This window comes from Mesitornis unicolor, unplaced genomic scaffold, assembly GCF_000695765.1.
Source record: "Mesitornis unicolor isolate BGI_N332 unplaced genomic scaffold, ASM69576v1 scaffold53865, whole genome shotgun sequence".
NCBI classification, from domain to species: domain Eukaryota; kingdom Metazoa; phylum Chordata; class Aves; order Mesitornithiformes; family Mesitornithidae; genus Mesitornis; species Mesitornis unicolor.
In genome coordinates, this window is record NW_010185889.1 from 10,084 (window position 1) to 28,917 (window position 18,834).

An 18,834-nucleotide genomic window follows, 5' to 3' on the forward strand; every position below is an offset into this window, starting at 1 on the left:
AGCTTCAGCACCAGAAAGAAAACAAGGAATAGTGCAGAGGGTAGCTCCACTTGGAAGCATAGAGCCATAACAATTATTGTTCCGGTTTGTTACAAGTAGCTCATAAAGACTTTTATTCTAAGTAGTCCCATTGATCCTGACAACCAAAGTGATTCTTACATGGGATCGCACCTTTAACATCCTTGAGCTGATACAGTTTGTAATCTTGCAGAACAGTAACACAAACACTGGAGAGATCAGAATACTTGCAATGTCTTGCAAAATATCATCTCAGTTTATTCAAATTTTCATCTACTTCCTTAGTAAAAAGAGTCTGTCATATTTGGGAGTTTGTTCTTGTGTTTTTTATGTTGCTGGAGTGCTGACTTCTTAACGTAAGGTTTTATTTGTTAGGCTGAATGAGGGTAGGGAGAGAAGAGGAGCACTGTAATATTAGCAGATTAATTAATATTACTTATGATGACACTGATAATTTTCCATGTTTGTCCTCCATCTCTCCTTACTATCCTCATTTTGCTGCCTTTTTCGTTTTTTCCAGAGTGTTGTCAACAGAGCTGGGAAAAGTCCATTCCTTTGAGAGAACAACATTGCTGATTTTCTCTAAGTCTTTGCTTCCATAGGAAGCAGATACCTGGCAAATTTGCAACGGAATGCTAAATCAGCTGTGGAAGTTCTGCACTGTTGTCTGTTTCTGAGAAAGTCGCAGAAGTTCTTCTCTAATTGCTTTGATAAGAGAGGCTGAAGAGTGACCTGGTTGGAGGTCCTCAGTGGAACTGGTGGTGTAGCAGAGGCCCTGGCCCTGAAGGTTGTTGTGTGGCAGCTGAGCAGGGGGTGCCGAAGGCTGCCTGGCTGAAGTCCTCGGCATCGGGAATACTGGTGAGGAGGAATATTCTTGGTGTCCATGCATATGCGTCTGGAAAAAGGTAGAAAGCATTATTGCACTTTCTGAACAAATGTGATAATCCCAGAAAAGACAAGAAAGCAAAAGTAAAAGAACAGAGGGAAAGCAGCATGGAGATGCTTCTATCTGCTGCCACTGTTCTTCTGTTGTATGAATGAGTGATTCCTCTTATGGAGCACGAAAAAACAAATGTACACAGAATTGCTGGACTGCCTCAGGTTCAGTGATTTTCAAAATCTTTTTGAGCATCCATTAAAAAGTCTGTCCTCCTTTCTAATCTATGGTATGTTTAGGTACTGAAGTGGAAGGAGGTGGGGGCGAAAAAACCATAGAACTGGAAGTCAACAGAATTGGCTTCTCTTTCCTTGCCTTTCCATCAACTTCCTAGAAGACAACAGGCACATCACTCTGTTCCCAGCTGTCATTTCTCCATATTATCTATAAATAGAGATCCTACTACTTTCATCTTCCCCTTCTCTGCCTGGCTTGCCTGTTCAGACCGTACACTTGGGAGGACCCTGTGACTGAGCAGTGCCCAGGAAAACACAGTCAACAGAAGGTGCAGCAGGAGAAAATTATTCAAATGGAAAATATTAGATTTTTTTATACTGAACAGCTGTTTTACATATCTGAGAAATGCTATTGCAGTTTAGGGACAAACACTGTTTCAGTGTAGAAAGGAGTTAATTCTGCATTTGTTCAGTAACATATATTTTCTAACAAAACAAGAGAGAAACAAAACAGAAGCCTGAGTTTATGGGCTTGTCTATCTGGAAAAAAATCTGCTTACACTAAACAAAGCATGAATTTACAGTACACCAGGTGACTGCACAGACTCCCAGAATGGACACAAACAAGGAACAATTTGAAAACCTAAATTCCAGCTGTCATCCCTAAAGCAAGCCTTTCCTCTTGCCTGGTATTGCTGAAGGCTGAGACAGGCAGAAGAAAACACTGGGGACAGAGGACTTGAACACACTCTGTCCAGCACACAACTGGGAGCAAAGCAGCGTCCTCCCCTTTCCAAGGATCTGCACTGGGGGTGAGGAGCAGCAAGTTCACACCACAGTTATCACCATTTAGTAAGCACTATCATTCGCTGTGGACAAGCCTTAAGTAGTAGCAGAGAGAGCAATCTGATGAGGGAAGAAAGGATAGCAAGGTCAGCTGGAAGAGGATTTGGGGGTGGAGTGGGGGGGAATGAAGGGATTACAAAGCAGAGCCTGGGAAGGATATGGGGAACCTAGAGTGAATGCGACAGCAGTGTGCAGGGAACACAGAAATGCATGTTCCTTAACATCTCTCATAATATAATTGAATAAAATCTATGCATTCTGTAGGAAGTAGAACTAGGAACAGATTCTGACTCCCCTGCACAGCTCATGTACAGCACTGATCATTTACAAAGTTAATCTGGGGAGAGAGATTAAGAGGAAAAGAGGCTTTAATAGAAGAATGATAGGTAAAGAAGGTTTTTCAAGTACCATCCTGTCTTACTTCTTATAAAAGGGAGGCGATTTTAGTATCAGAAAGGAATGAATGGGTCTCTTGATTGTTCAGAATTATTCATTTGGCAGTGAAACCTGAAACTAATTCATATGTGCAGCCTAAGAGTTAGCAAACCTGACAAGTACTCTGTGGGTTTATAGAAAAGAGATGACATAAAAAAATATTAAAAGCAAACATGCCTTGACACATGAGTCTTAACAGCGACCTAAATTATGTTCAGGTTACTTTCACATTAAAATGCATTACTTGATTCAGCTCCTATCTCATACTGCACTGAATGAGCACCGTAAGAAAGGTTTCTTAAGGGAAGTTAGGAAGAACATCTGATGACTGCGGTGGCTGTTTTTTGACATTAAGGCTATCAAAGTTTATATATCTCAGAAAAACATATATATCTTATATATCTTGGAAAAATAAAAGTGCGTATTTCTGTGATCTCATATATAACCTCAGACCTGTTTAATTCTGATAACTTTCAAAAACAGATTACTAAAATATTCAACAGCAAAATAAGGAAAGCAAAAGGTTCGGAAAGGTTGGAAGATTTTTTGCTGTTTTATTTTTTTGTCTACTTTTAAATTTCTTTACTAACAAATACACATCAATATATAATATTATATATGTAATGATACATAGTTTTATATAGTATCTGTAAATTATAGCTTTTTAATACAGAAACTTCTGTATAATTAACAGCAGTACAAAATAATTGACAAAAATACCTTTCTTGAATCTTTCTTCTTAAGGAATGAAAATTTACGAGATCACATTGTGAATTTTTCAATCTCCATTTAGTACCTGTTGAACTTTGTGGACAGTTTCAACTGACTTATATGTATAAATAGATACATACATGTATACATGTATATGTATGAACAGATATATATTTTTAAAAAAGAAATCACAAAAATAGGTAGCTAATTAGACATAATCCAATTTGTGCTATCATTGAGTCTGCTTCTGAGTGGTAGAAAGGTCAAGTTAGGCTGAGCTCAACTGGACCTGTCAGCCAGCACTTATTTCACAGGGGACATGAGAGAGAACCTGAAGTACAGTGAGATGGCTTAGAGGCATTACAGTGGGCAGCTGGAGGGAGTAAAAGGATATGGTTGTCTTGGAGGAAACACTGGAAATCTGGAGAAACCTGGGAGAAGATTGGAGAGCTGTAAGTGATTGTAGATGGATAGGAGGTGATGCCAGGTGGTGGTAGGGAGGTAGAGATACACAAGACACTACACACATCTGTAAAAGTTCAGATGTTCATTTCATGAACTTTCTTGGTTTTTTCAGCTGCTCAAATGATCACTTGCTCAGTATAGTATTTTGTGTCAGCTAAGGAAATGCTGTAATTATCTTGGCTGCCTAGGCCTTCCAGATGGAGAATTAAGGTGAATTGATGTTAACCTGCATGCTGGCTTTGGGTTAGGAGATAAAAGTGAGAGGTCACATTCCAGCAGACAAGCAGGTGCTGACTGCAAGAATAACAGGTGAGGATACTATGAGGAAAAGAGCTATTGCAGGAACACAAATGCAGATCCCTCTGGAGTTTGAGAGTGAGAAGAGCACTCTGGATCTAATCTTCCTAAATGCAGAGCTTAATTTTAGAAACTTGCTTAGTATGAGGGAATAGTAAGACTGTTTGCAAAGGATCAGTTGAATACTGCACCACAAGGAATTTCACTATAATTAAGTAAATCCTTTCCAAAAAAAAAAAAGGAAAGACAAATTTAGAGCTCTGTCCTAGTGAAGGAATCCAAACGTTGAAGGTAATAATTTAAGTACAGAAACTACAAGATTAGGGCTCATCTCATAATGCTTTTATTTTTTTTAAATGGGAATAATCCTATGCAAAAAAGATAGAATTCCTCATAGGAAAAGGAAAGAACTAGGTGAGCTCTCTTACAACTAAATGACAGCATACTCAGATAGTTTTAGTCCATGATCTCCTCCTTTTGCTTTTTATTTTTTTCAAAAAAAACAACAACAAAACAACAAAAAAACCCAAACAACAATGCCCAAAACAACTGAAAAAACCCACATTGCAGTAAGACATGAACTGCAGCAAGATGTCCTGTCAAAGCTGAGAAAATGTGTAAACTCTAATTAAAAGAAAGTCAACCTGGATTGAGATGACATGAAACAGTGACTGAAGGTACCAAATCATATTGTATTGGGCCATGAATCTTTGAAAGTTGTGCAGGTGACTGATGTCAAGACCAACTGTTTGCATAGCATCTCAGATAATGGGATTTTCAGTAATACATTAGCAATTCAAGTAAGAAAGTAATGGCTAAATGTGCACATGGGGGACAGAAGGGAAAGGCCCACAGATATAGAAAGGAAAAGTAATTTTCAGAAAGGACAGAGAAATTATAAAAAGGGGCAATGAATGGTAACCCAGAGATGCCTCTGAAAATGGAGAGCAGGAGAGACACCAAGATCTCACATGCAAGTGCCCTTTTAGATGTAAGCTGAAATGATGATGTTCTTGCACTCAAATGCCACAGTTCCAAGCCCAGGTAGCAAGTCAAATTAGGCAACTACATCTTTCAGCTTAGACAGTGAAAGTTTTTGAATAATATCAGTAGAGTTTGTCTCCAGTGTGCCCAGTTCTTAAAAGCTTTATGCTGCTCTTCTCAAGTTCATTTGGAGTGGTGGCAGCTCAGTTTCACCAGAATCTGAAGATGAGGCCCATTTTGTTGCATTTCCTTTCTGCAAAGCTATTTTGAGATCATGCAATACTGCAAAGCAACTTCAAGTAGTGAGAGCACACACAGCCGTAAGTATGCAAAAGGAGGAGATACTTCCTTCCTCCCTCAATGCAGAAACCAGAAAAATAGTAGTTTAAGCAAAGCAGCAAAAGGAAGAGTATGAAGTTGTCGTTCTCAAGAGTATTACAATAAAGCGGTCACAGGTCAGTCAGCTTCAGGATGCAAGTACATCAAATATGGACTGGTAGCAGGCAATATCTTTCCTGGAAAGGACATACACTACCTTCAACCTGATACATCTGGTTGAATCAGAAACATCAACCTCTAGAAGCACCACTGCCAAGAACATGAAATCATGCTAGGCAACACTGGTAAACAAATACATACTAATTTACCACATCCTGCTGACTGAAGCTAGGAAAATAACTTGTTTAGAAATACCTCTATTGTCATGTACAAGTGTGTACCTTATTCTGCTGCCCTGACTTCTGCTGTTGCGCACTGATACAGAAGACAAAAGAACTATACCAACACAAAGTAGGACGGTAGTCTGGGACAATTTAATTCAATGTTTTCTACTTACAATGATCTCAAAATACAGAGGCATATTTCAAAGAAGAAAATGGAAAGCAGTATCCACCTCTGCTGGAGCTCAGAAGCAGAACTGGGTGAACTGCAATTAATGGGTGAAGGCCTCAAGTGAGAAAAAAAAATAAAGGTTAGGGTAAAGTAAGAGAAAGCAGTTAGAGAGAAGCAAAGGTAAAAGGACAGCAAGCAAAAGTTAGCAGAGCTAACAAGGGTTCGAAGAGCAAAGCAAAGAATGTCAGAGAAGCAACTGAAAGTATTCCAGGGGAAAAAGTTCCAAACAGTAATGCAGGAAATAAAATACCCGAACATATCACTACTTCGGAAACTATGCAAATGTGTAACACAGTACTCACTGCATCTCGCCTAGCATATTCATCCTCTCCACGGTACTGGGGCCACCCTGGCCCCCCCGGCTGGCCATGCCCTGCTCTGCCTGAGGGGATCTCCACTTGTTGACCTCCGATCCTGCTAGCAATTCCCACCTGAGTGAGGTGCTGTATCTGAGAACCTTAAAAGCAAATATTGTTTTTTCATCTTTATACATAGTCAAGTTTGCAGGGCAGACAAATGACAACACAAAACTTTGTTGGAAGCAGGAGACAAGAAGGAAGCGGAGCTCTGTTTCTGTGCAATTAATAAAAAAAATCAGCAGAAAGAAGGCTGTCAGTGCAGAATAAAGAAGAAAAGTTATGTGCATTTTTTGTGCAGTTCATTTGAGTGTGATGCTTTTCATTGCCACTGCACTGAAAGAAGAGGTTGAGACACATGCATCTCAGACATGGACTACATTTCATTCCAAAAATATGCCAGCCCTTCCCAAACAGTGTTTACTGAAAGCCCTGGCAATGCTTTCATGTAAATTACTTAGCAGCAAAGAGACAACATTTACTCCTGTGCTACACCTTATTTGCATCACACTGGCAAGACCCTGACTCTCCTGGCTGCTTTCTAATCCATCTCTCAGAAGAATAAAATACGTGACTATATAGGAGTATGGTTCTTCCAGCTTTACTTTGTGGTTAAATATTAAACGATGCTGTCGCTGACTAATGAGAAGGTCAGAACACACTGTATCTCCTTTCAGCCTGAAAGCTAACCTTCTCCTTTCTCCTCTCCCTTCTCTCCCCTCATGCTGCTTTCAAACACATGCAAGGATAGCCACCGCCATTAAATGAAAGAGACATGTAATAACATGCCAGCTTTATTTTTTCTTGAATTTCCTCCCACAGGGAAACAAAATTTATTTTGTTATTATTTTATTATTCATTACAAATGAAATACATTTAATAAACCCACAGATACATAAGAGAAAACTCTGTGTGTGAGTATACAAAAAGGGAGGAAAAGACAAAAATAGTGATATACGTGATGGACAGTTCGGTCACTAACACTTTCCTCTCAAAAACCCCAATATTTGAGAAGCTTGACATTTGCATATAACTATGCTGAATTACAGGAGCTAATCATCTGAATGGCCTCCAAACTTTAAAAACAGGATATACATGAACATTTAGAGCATAGTGTGAATCAGACAATAAAATAATCATCATTAAACGGTAACAGTTACTACATCCCTGTCATTTTCATTCATTTAACATTTACAGGGAGAAGGCAGCAGCTATCAAAACTAGGACTCTGACATAAGCATATATAGGATCATATTTCCAGTCTTTTTAAACTCCCCAAAACCAAAACATTTATCTGGGAGAAAATTAACTGTGGAATTTGCATAAGAATAGAATATTTATTCTTAGAATCAGTGTTTGCTGCTTAATTACCATGTGACGGTAGAATCTTATTCATGATAGCACTGATGAGTGCTACGGAAATTATCTCACAATCAAATCAGGGAAGATTATTTCATATGGGACTGCAGCAATAGATAATATCATCAGAAATTAAAAGATCCTGCTTTTACGCATACATTTCTAGGAAGAGAAATGAGAAATAAAGATGGAGAAAAGCATTAAAAAAATGTTATTTAGCAGGCTGATTTGGGATGCATCAGTTAGCTCATTTATCACAAAAGAAACAGTTGGCAGTGGAAAGTTAGTATACACTGTATGCTCTAAAGCAATTAAGTAATTTTCCATTCCTAGAGAATTTTTTTTGTAAATACACTGTATGACAACCAATGCTTGTAAGATACCAAAAAGGTGGCAAAGCACTGCCTTTTTCTGCAAGATCCTATGGATGTGAAGTTAACCTCACTTTGTGATCACTTTGTTTTGGCAGTGAAGACAAGGACCACATTATTTCAAGTGTAGTAGCTGAAGGAGAATGACCTCTAAAAGGTAACCTCAGCGTAAGAGTAGATATGGAAAAGAATCAGATATTTTAGTGCATATTCAGCTTAAGTGAAGTGTACCTGCAGTGCTTCCGACTGGTCGTGGCCGTGCCACTGACGGCATTTCCTCTGAGTATATCCCTCTAGAGGAATACTGAACTTCAGGCGGCTGCTGCTCTGGGTGCATTAGCTCTGCAGGTGGAAGAAAACCTGGCCCAAAGTTCTGCCTGTGGAAAAAGTAAGGACTCAAGATTACAATATGTGAATTGCCTAATGGAAAACAGTAATGTAGGTTTACCTCATACAACAACTCATTATAATGCCTTTTAAAATACATTTTAACCTTAAACGTAAAGAAAATAATTACACCCAAGGAATACATTCCTCCTTCCTGACCTGCATTGCACAGGAATAGGAATTATAAACGCAACAAAAGTTCACACAAGTGTTTTTCACATGTTGCAGTCTCCTCAATGCAAAGAAAAAAGTCCACAGACCTTGTTTTTCTCTTGGGCAAAAAAGCATCTTCAAATAAAAAAACCCAGAAAAATAAGACTTCAGTAGTGGTGAAACTGCTTACCTTAGCAACAAATCTGACTCTTACTTAAGAGTTTCTGGGCACATAGTTTTGGTCCAAATCAAACCATAGAAACTGCATTAAATGTGTATTTCATGAGCAATTATCAAGTGTTATGATGGATTTTCAGGAAATTTTCAAAACTTTGCTCTTTAAGACTCAAACTACTCAAAGTTGTCATTAGCACGCACGAAGAAATGCAATGTATACTAAAATTAATGTTTCCTATAATTCTGGCTGGCGCTGGCAGTTGTATATTTATTGAAAAGAGTTAACAACAGAAACTGTCATCAATCTAACTTCATTAATCATGACAAGGTAATGACTTGTAAAAGAAACCCTATAATTTATTCACAGAATCACACAATGGTACGGGTTGGAAGAGACCTCAAAAGATCACCCAGTCCAACCTCCCTGCCAGAGCACGATCACCTAGACCAGGTCACACAAGAACATGTCCAGGCGGGTTTTGAATGTCTCCAGAGAAGGAGACCCCACAACCTCTCTGGGCAGCCTGTTCCAGTGCTCTGGCACCCTCACAGTAAAGAAGTTTTTCCTTATGTTTAAGTTGAACCTCCTGTGCTCTGGTTCATTACCACTGCCCCTTGTTCTGTCACTGGGCACAACTGAGAAGAGTCTGGTCCCATCCTCCTGACACCCATCCTTTAGATATTCATCAGCATTAATGAGATCCTCCCTCAGGCTCTTCTTCTCCAGGCTAAAATCCACAAAACAGTAGAGGAGGAGATGGAAATGCTGCTTTTCCTGTGCTTCCTATTAACACATCTTAACTCTGGCATGGAGAGATTATATTTTTAAAAGACTGATGGCAGCTGAGTTTTCAAGGATTATTGATTCCTGTCAATATGGTGGACGTGTGGATCCTCAAACTTCAGGTGTTTAGGTTACTAGGCTAGTCTCTCTCAGCCTCCGGGTATGATCAAAGAAGACACACTTTTCAATAGTCACTCAAAGCAAAAGATTAAGTTCACTAAATCATTTTCTGCAGGAGTCTCTGACCGGTGAGTGTAAAGGAAGCCAAGTGAGGCAAACATCCTAAGTCAGGCACATGAAATTACACAAAGCGAGAACTAGGGATGGGTTTTTATGCCTTTTACTACAATGGCATCTAAGCCATTCTAGGCTAAGGACTGCAACCTATCCCATTCCCCAAGACCCAAGTTCTACACCCTCTTGTTTTACAGGAAAAATCTCACAACTGCATCTAATTCAAACTACTCTTGATTTGTGCTTTATTTGGAAAACTAATCACCTTTGTATGACAGCCAGAGAGCAAAGAAACCTGACATCGTAATAAATACCCCAATAAAGCCAAATAAGTAATTGTAAATTAAAGTACTAGCTACTTAACATACAGTACTAAAGGGAGGAGCTATAAGGGGTTCAAGCTGCAACAAACCCACTGTGGAAGTGCCAGAATTTCCCCAGCTCCCTTGCATACAATCCCACTCATCCATGCCAGATCCAGAGGAAACCATTTCCAACCAGGCTTATAAGAGAATTAAAATCAATGCCTGAATGGGTAGGTAATGCTTAACAATGACACTTCCGTTATGTTAATCACTGTAACCAGTAAAGGATGTGATCATCTGGCACTTTATCCCTGCAATGCTGAGCTAGAATCTTGTGGCTGATAAATTACTACAATTTTTTTAATGTTGTCTAAAGAAAATATTTTCTGAACACTACTAAAAATGTATTATTTTTTTTCCAATTTTTCAGAGGACAGGAAGTATACCCTTTAGTGCTGATGGGTATGTACTGGAAAGGTGCACATTTAATAACCCATCATCCTGTCTCCTCAGCCTTCCTTTTAATAGATAGATACAGCTACTTTTAAAAGTCAGAGATCAACAAAAGAGTATAAAAACAGGACACAGCTCTAACGAGACTCAGCCTTCAATTTATCTTTACATATTAAAAAAAAAAATTACTCTCCACTTATTTAAGTAGAGAAATACTGCCCCAAAGATCAATTTTGCACCACAATGGCTAAGTATCTATTGGATGATGCAATATTCATTTTCTCGTAAAAGGTGTTTATGTGCCTTTATGTTTGCCTAGCTGTTACATGACCTAGGTCTTTTAATTTTTTTTTTACCCAGGTTGGTTCCACCCCATTAAAGATGCTGACTGCATTTGTACAGAGAAGGGAACAGTACGGTCACCCAACTATTATTCCATGCATTGGATATTTAAGCCAATGGACTATGACAAGAATACACACCACCTATCATAACGACTTCAGGTTATTTTTTCTTCTTTTAAGTGGTTCTATCAATTTCTTTATCATTCTGAATTTGAACATAACCCCCACTCCATAATCATGATAACTCTTTCCTTGTTTTCTATTGACCAAGCTTTAGGAAACCTTTCATTTTAATGAAAATTTAAAGGAATTCTTCCTGTTAAGGTAAACAACCTTGCAGATTGTTAACCTCATCTGCCAGCACTGGCAGAGCCAGTAATTGAATTATTAATAATGATACTATTAATTTATAATTTACAAGAATCCAGAGTGCCTATGCCAAAGGTTGATAAGCTTTTAAACAAAAAATATGTTGCAGAGACAGTATCTTGCTCAGGTGTATTAACATGGGTTACAGCAATTTCATGATTAATTTGTCACATTGTCCTTGAATGCATAACAGGCCAACAAAGAGAAAATTCTCAATAACAAACAGTTATGCTTTTTGTTGACAGACTTAAAGCTCATAATCTTCAAGGTAGCCTATATTACTAAAAATACACTGCATACAATACAATGGCACTGTGTGCCATTTCACGTATGCTCCACATCCACTGAAACTTTCACCTTCAGCCAAGACGTAAGAAAGAAAATGTGCTTGGAGCTTCTTCCTTTTCTATAGGTCCTTCCAAAATTGAGTTGCAGAACTATAGATAAAAGAAAGTTCTTCATATCCATTTTACCATCAAGTTTCCAAGGCAGTGAAGACTTTAGGTGAAATCTAATGAATTACACTGGTACCAGTGGGATTTCATCTCACACGATGAGCAGTAAGAAGGTAGTAAGAGAGGAGCACAAGGCCACTTTTTTGCCACCTTATCTGCAGCAGTTTGGAGAGGGTGAGACAAGTCTGACCACAGTGGGTACCACAGTTCAAGAGTCCAACTTCACCAGCAGTTAAAACACAGACACAAAACATGGAATTAACACTGACCCGGACAACTGTTTTCTTCTCTTTATATGATTCTCCCATAGCAAGGTCAGGAGAAGATGGAAAATTTGTTCTTCCCCCCTGATTTTATACTAGGCCTGCAAGGCAGGCTTTCTCTGTGAGGTACACCATGCTCTGTAATTTGTTCTCAACTTGGTTAAAAATAGAATGAATCTGTTAGTCATTTGCAAGCTTTTGCGAGTGAGTGTTGCCCCGAGGTAACAGAAACAAGATGAAAGCTAGAGTACTGGGAGAATTACATGCATCTGAGTAACTGTTTCAGACTCTCTAAAAGCTGAAACTCAGTGGTTTACTCAGTGTTTGGAAGAATATCTCTGTTGCCAAGGGGTTAGAAACACGTTTCTTTTATATGGAGGCTTGGATTTCATGGAGCATGTATATGTCATTCATGCTACATAAATAAATTACACAGGCTGGATCTGGACTCCTGTTACTTCTCATTTACCTAGTACTTTGCATAATAATATACCACTACCAGTAAGAACTCTAGAGGAATTGCAAAGAAAATAATAAATGATAATTCCATCAGTGAAAAGCTACCTTGTTAAGAGACCTGGTGCTGTTGGCGGAGTCATTCCAAATTCCACGTATCTCTGTCAGAAGAATGAAAAAAAATCAAATTAAAATACAAATGCATACTCTAGGAAGTCCACTGTCAGCCTTTTAAGTGGCGAATAGCAGAGCTCACTAGGGCTATATGTGTGACTTGATAGTAGCCATAAGAGCTTAGCTTTACAAACCCAGCAGCACAAGAACTGGGAAGCCCTTCTACAGTGTGCTAGAAGTCTCTTCTGCTAATCAGTCTTAACTTAAAAACCTTTCAAAAATACTTTCTCTCACTTGCAGAAGATCAAAGGCTGCTCCAATGTCTACTTTGCTTAAAACTTTCAGCAAATCAAGCTTTGCATTTGGAAATCTCTTTATACCTCAACCAGCATCAGACCACAGCAGAGAGACCACAGGTCTCAGAATCCACAGTCCAATGGCGTTATGAAACTTCTACTGAATTGTTGTGGAACTCGAGATGACATAAAAGATTATCCATGTCTCTCAGTGCTCCATACAATGCAAAAAACCATACACAGAAATAATGCTTCCCTATCCCTCACCTTCTGAAAACATTTGGATACCCTACTCAAAATATGACCTAAAGCCAAATACAGGGGTTCTTTAATTGTCAAAATACAAACATGCATTTTTTAAAAAAAGTTTTACTCTTGGACATAACAAAACTGATCTGTGAAAGATCCTAACTGAGAAAAACAGAAAAGTTATCCTAAAAGAGAAGAACTCCTGTCTTCCTCTTGTGGTTGGGACAGGTAAAGGGAAAAGAACCCAAATGGCATAAAAAGCAAGTTCACCGTCTTCTAATAGTCAGTTTTTATTCTCCTGGTTCCATACTCTGCCCCACATTTGTGATAAGTCCTGACAGCAAGGGCACAATAACAGTGGCCACGGCTCAACTGGTGCTAACTTCCTGCCCAGATAAGCCTTTTAAATTGCACGACTCACATTAAATGTGTTGTTTACTGCCTGAGTTGGACCATAACGTGATCCCCAGTGGAACCATACAGTTCCCCTCCCTGCAGGAGCAGGAGTGCTGTTTACCGGCTGTCCTGCAGAGACCCCAGGTGGTGTGACGGCCGTGGAATTGGCTGCTTGGCCGCTGGGAGCCACCAGTGCAAAAGCATCATCCAGCAGCGAGTGCATGGTTTGCCGAGCCTCTTCAATGGATGGCTGTGGTGGGACGTACTGGGAGACTGGGTGGGAAGGCAAGCCGGGGAACTTCCCCATATCAGCTGAAGATGATGTCTGTGGTTCAGGAGGCAAGTCTGGATCAGACTGGAGGAAACAGAAAGAAAGTGAAGGGCAGCCAGAGAGAAGATCTAACCAGCCAGCTTTCAAGCCCTCGTGGGCCTTAAGCCTGAGCAACATTTTCTTTGCTAGAATGACAATGAGATAAATGGCACAAGTGCTGGTGCTGGACAAAACCTGCCTCTCACCCTTCCCACTTCTGCAAGCACATATGCATGCACATACATAACACCAGATGTTCAAAAACTTCATTCAGTGTGACCTGAAAGACTGTGATCTCAGATAAGGCAGTGGAGCTTTGTGCAGGAGTTACTCAGCTATAACAGAAATCTTGCGGTTTGCAAGCACATAGTGAAGTCATGCAGAGAGCGTTTACTCCACCCAGAAAAAGACAATCAGCTGTCTACATCTTTGACTTCTCTATAGCTTTTGCAGTTTCAAGAAATTAATTCAGTCTTTAGCTTACAACTGACCACATCAGCAGTAATATTAAAAAATTATTACCTCTTAGAAAAACACACAAAGGAAGCTGATATGCAACTAAGTGGTTACCTGCATGGAACTTGAACTTGGGTGCACCATCTGAATGGGATTCATATAAGTGCTTCATAGCAGCAATACCCGAAGCATGCATCGCATTTACTACCTGTGATCTTACCATATGGGCTTATTGTTCATCAGTAACAGGAAATTAAATGAGCTTTGCAGCAGCAGATTTATTATCAAAGCTCATTCGTACCACTGCATGAAGACTGCAAAATCAGTTGTCAAAATGCAAAATCCTCTACTTCATCAGGAACTTAGCATTCTGAGTGCTGTCTCACTACAGACGCCAAAGGGGCTGAGCTTGCTGTGTGACATGTCTTAATTAAACAGTCTCAGATGATAATTCATTCTGCTGCAGCATGACATTAAAATCATCACACTCTTGTTTGAAGGCAGAGGGAAACCACAGAAATCTACATTGTAGTCACCTGACTGCATATGCAGCTAATGGTGAAATTCTTAAAATTATTAAACCATTTTTCAAGATTAAAACTGTCCAGCGGTTTCCAATATTAGCATTAGGCTCAGTAAAGTCTGCTTAGAAGTGGTTGAAAATGCCTAAATACAGTTTGCGACATGGATATGATTAAACAGAAGCATTCTCCAGTGTCTTTGCGTTTTTTAGACAGGAAACAAAATTAATTTTCAAGACATTGTGCTCGAATTGTTTCAAGTTACTGTAGTACAGTTTCTCTTTCATTAACAATTTAATTCTTACATTTTAAAGATGAGAAAATTTTGCATGAAAGGAACCAAGTCTTCCACTTCATGAGAGCAAAGGATGAAATTGTAACATATGAATATATAACATCCAGCAAATTGGACTAGAGTGAAACTATGTTCAAGGTATTGCAGAACATGCCAAACACACTTTCATGTGCATAATACAGTGTCATTAATAAAAGCAAAGTTTTGGGTATTGGCCTCTTTAATATCAAGGAATACTTGCAAGAATTTTACTGCTTAATACTGACAGACTACCAATGAAATCCTTGTTTTACTTTGATTTACATGCTAACTACATATAACTGAAACTAGCCATACGGACCACAATAAAAAATCTCACAGTGTCACAACTGTCATTACAATTATCAGAATACTCCAGTCATTCAAGAGACATACATACAATATATGCAGAATTATTGACTCCTGGAGGCCTTTTGTATGTCCCATCACTGTCAGTTGTGATTAACCTGTCTTTTTCCGCATCAATCGGACTACCATTTATCTGATGTCGCCGGCGTTGCTTGGGAGAACGTTTTGCACGAGAACTTAACAGGAAGAAAATAGAAAGAAGAGAGAGAGATAGAGAGAGAGATAAAAAAACAAACAAGACAAAGGTAATCACATTTCTTTTTGCATTTTTTCTTCTCATCCCACTCACGGTTGGACTTCTCTCCCCATTCCATCCAAGTCCTCCTTGCCTCATCCCTTTCCCAGTTTTTCATGCCAGTCCCATTAGTTCGTCTTCTCCTCAAGCTTCTTCTAATAACTCATCTGCAGCACTCCAAACTGTCCCCTTCCTACCTCAAACTCTCTCCAACGTCATCACTCTTCTACATTCATCTGTTAAAGCTGTCTGGTCTCCAGCCCTGCCCTAGACCTCCCAGACCAGCGTCTGACACATTTGCAGAAGCAGAACAGACTACACTGCCAATGAGGCTGTGCTTGGCATGACAGGTTTAGGCCTACCAGGCAAACATGAGAAACCCATGTAGCTAAAGAAAAGCTCCTTTCTATCAGTGCAGAAGCAGCCACAGGGCACCATTGCTCCAGGAACAAAGTGCCAGTGTCCATAATCCCTAAAAAGAGCCCAGGGAAGACTTTCCCTAAAAATACAAGGCCAGGAAGGCAGATCCATGAAGCTGGTAAGTGTGCCTCATTATCCAGAGGGAAAATGTAAAAGGTTCTTTCCTTGATTTATGAATTACTCTTGAAAATTCAGAATCTTCATACTTTCAAAGTTGTTCAAGGGTTTCCTTATTTTGTATTTTTTCTGCCCTTTATAAAATTGTTATTTCTTTCAGTTTATATTTTCTGTGTATCTTTTTTCAGTGCTTATATTGCAGTTCTGACCCTCCTACACCACAGAATTGTTCAGACAAATAGCAGAGCAAATAATCAACTGTTTTAAGATAGCTTTCATAGATTTGAGTTTATTTGTTGAGAATTCACCCCTGAGACCTTGTAAAATAAGAATCTGAAAACAAAACATACTGGCATATACTGAAAGAAATAAAAATGTTTAGAATAGCCCAAACCTTTTCACCTAGATAATTCAAATTCAACTAGGGATCAAAATTATTTTAACCTCTGAAAGTTCAGAAGTACAGGTCTGATGTACTTTGGACCTTGACTCTAAATGAAAATTGTTCTTTCCCATCTTTGAAACCCTACCTCTTTCTGGGCTCTATGAAGACAGTAGGCACACTGCCTCCAGGGTCCAAGATCTTGTCAATCTGCATCTGTGCCTTGCGATATATCCTGTGCTGTTCTTTGGAGTCAACCACCACCACATCATCCACCACTGGAAATTCATAGTGCCCTTTGCGCTTGGCGCGAAGACGAATCTTATTGCGGTGATGCTCAATCTCAGACTTATGCCTCAGGGCTGTTTGTATCTTAAAGGAAGAAAAAAAATCAACTGCATTTTTCATTTTATTTTTTGCAAAAAGAACTTTTTGCTGGTCTTCTATAAACCTCTCCTCTCTTCTCTCCCTGCCCTTCCCTCCCTTCTTCCCCAAATCTCTAAAGGATTAAAATACGTCACACAATTTGCAAACACACTTTCCTTCTTGGATATTTTGCAGTATTCCCATTGCCTCCCCAGGTAGATGTACTATTATACACAATAAGATAGCCTGCACAGCAGGTGCAATTAGAGAGAGGTGGCAGTTTGTTAACAAAAAGCAGGAGGAACACAAAAAACTGTCTGCCAGAAGTGACACTGCTCTGAAAAAGGAAGACTAACCAGTACAGGCTATATCTACCTTTGCTTGTCAAACAGAGATACCTTTCATCAACAGTGTTGAAGTCTGTTGCCCATTCCCTTTCATGACTTTCATCACATAAGCAGCAAGAACTTAAAGAGCTAATTGAGCTCATAACTTGGTACCCCTGCTGAGCATGAGAGGTCACCACAAGCTGTGCAGAAATGTAGTAGCAATACAAGGGCCCAGGTACCTAGATGACCATAGTGTTATCAGCTTTACATCTTCTTGCAGGCTGAGCTTTCATGCCTGTCTCCTACTTTTTTTTCACATTTCTTGGAGTGCATTTCATCATCTGGGGAAAGCTGTCATAACATAACACTTTTAAGTCCTGGCCCAGCACTCACTGAAACCATCCTTATCAAGAGCAAACTCTTGGACACCAGATCAGGTAGCAACAACTGCTCTGCCTTGTGCTGGACTAGTTGCAGAAAACATCCGAAGCAGTGAATTAAAAACCAAATAAAAATTGATTTTTGTGTATTCTTTCATAAAAATCTCAAAGAAGTATTAAAGGGACACAAGCCAGACTTAGTCTTTACATTTATAGTTAGAATTATATGTCTTCTGTCCACATAATCAGCTTTCTGCTTTGTGGCTTCTCTTGCCTATGTATACTAGACATACATGTTTACTTCTCTTCTGTACTCAAAAACACAGTTTCTTAACACAGTTAAGTTAAAGTTTTGAGTAGTCTTCCACTCTGAATTATGAGAAGATGCCATCTTACACTCAGTACAAGACCAGGATGCAGGTACATGCTACTGTCAGGTAGTGTATGATGTGGTTTTACAGTGCATTACATTCTCTCCTAACACCCCAGGCATGCTCATATTCTGCTTACAGAAATGTAAGCCTCAGAGAAACAGGAAGTTTCTGTATGTTTACTGTTAGATAAACACATAAAAAGTTGGAAGCAATGTATGTGCTGCAAATTCACACCCCTGAATGTCTAGAGATAACTTGTTTGTATAAACTAAAACCAAGATGGGACACATGCTACAATTCTCACACATTCATTAACTCGACTCTCGTAAGTCATGTTTTGCTGACTTGCAAAAGGATAGTAACAAAAGGCATCCTGACCATCAAATTTGCTCCTCTCTCAGTGTTTAAGTTTTGGTTTAGGTATCTCTTAAGAACAGGTCAGATTATGTTTTTGGACAGAAACAGGATTATCCGTGTAACTTGTCAAAATTCAACTCCTCCAGAACTAATGAGGAACTCCTGATAACAAGAAACTGGATACCTTTCACTTCCCTCTTAGTTGAGCATACAGTCCTCCAACACCATTCAAAGCACTTTAAAAATACCTCTTTATTAATTTTGTTGGTCTCTGCGACTCGATCAGAAAGCACCGAGTTCTGAACTGGAGGTGCTGCCATCGGTTGCATAGCAATCAGCTGGATCTTGCTTGGGACCCGTCTGCTGGCATCAGAGGAACGTGACATCCTGTCCACATGTTCAAAAATAGAGGCTGAGGAGTGCTGCTCATTTCCACTGCTGGTCTGAGGAGGTCCTAAAACACCAGAACAAATACACAGTAAAGCAGTGCTGCTAGGGTTATCTCAGACAAAAGTTAAGCTCTACAGATGCCGTGCTACAACGGCCCTATAGGGCTTCCAGCTGATTCACATTTAGTGTACAAGTTTACCTAGTGTTTTGCAAATTATAAACATTTTTCCATTG

General features: G+C 39.3%; 1 protein-coding gene across 1 annotated transcript; it reads right to left on the reverse strand.

Annotated features, from left to right (window-relative positions):
- Window positions 1-344: 344 nt before the first annotated feature.
- Window positions 345-18,631, reverse strand: KIAA1549 (KIAA1549 ortholog). The gene is made up of 8 exons (XM_010184954.1): window positions 18,459-18,631; window positions 16,553-16,776; window positions 15,282-15,426; window positions 13,403-13,636; window positions 12,335-12,387; window positions 8,078-8,223; window positions 6,063-6,217; window positions 345-913 (listed from the first exon to the last, which is right to left on the reverse strand). Exons 1-8 carry the CDS (start codon window positions 18,594-18,596, stop codon window positions 659-661), a joined length of 1,350 nt encoding a protein of 449 aa, XP_010183256.1. The 5' UTR covers window positions 18,597-18,631; the 3' UTR covers window positions 345-658.
- Between the last annotated feature and the right edge of the window lie 203 nt (window positions 18,632-18,834).

Bases quoted from the DNA above. Each gene is read 5' to 3' on its own strand.
- KIAA1549 (XM_010184954.1), bottom strand. From the start codon at position 18,596: ATGTCACGTTCCTCTGATGCCAGCAGACGGGTCCCAAGCAAGATCCAG. The intron at 16,777-18,458 runs GTATTTTTAAAG...TCTTCCTTTAAG, and splicing joins CCAACAAAATTAATAAAGAG to ATACAAACAGCCCTGAGGCA. The intron at 12,388-13,402 runs GTAAACAGCACT...TTCTTCTGACAG, and splicing joins GGGTCTCTGCAGGACAGCCG to AGATACGTGGAATTTGGAAT.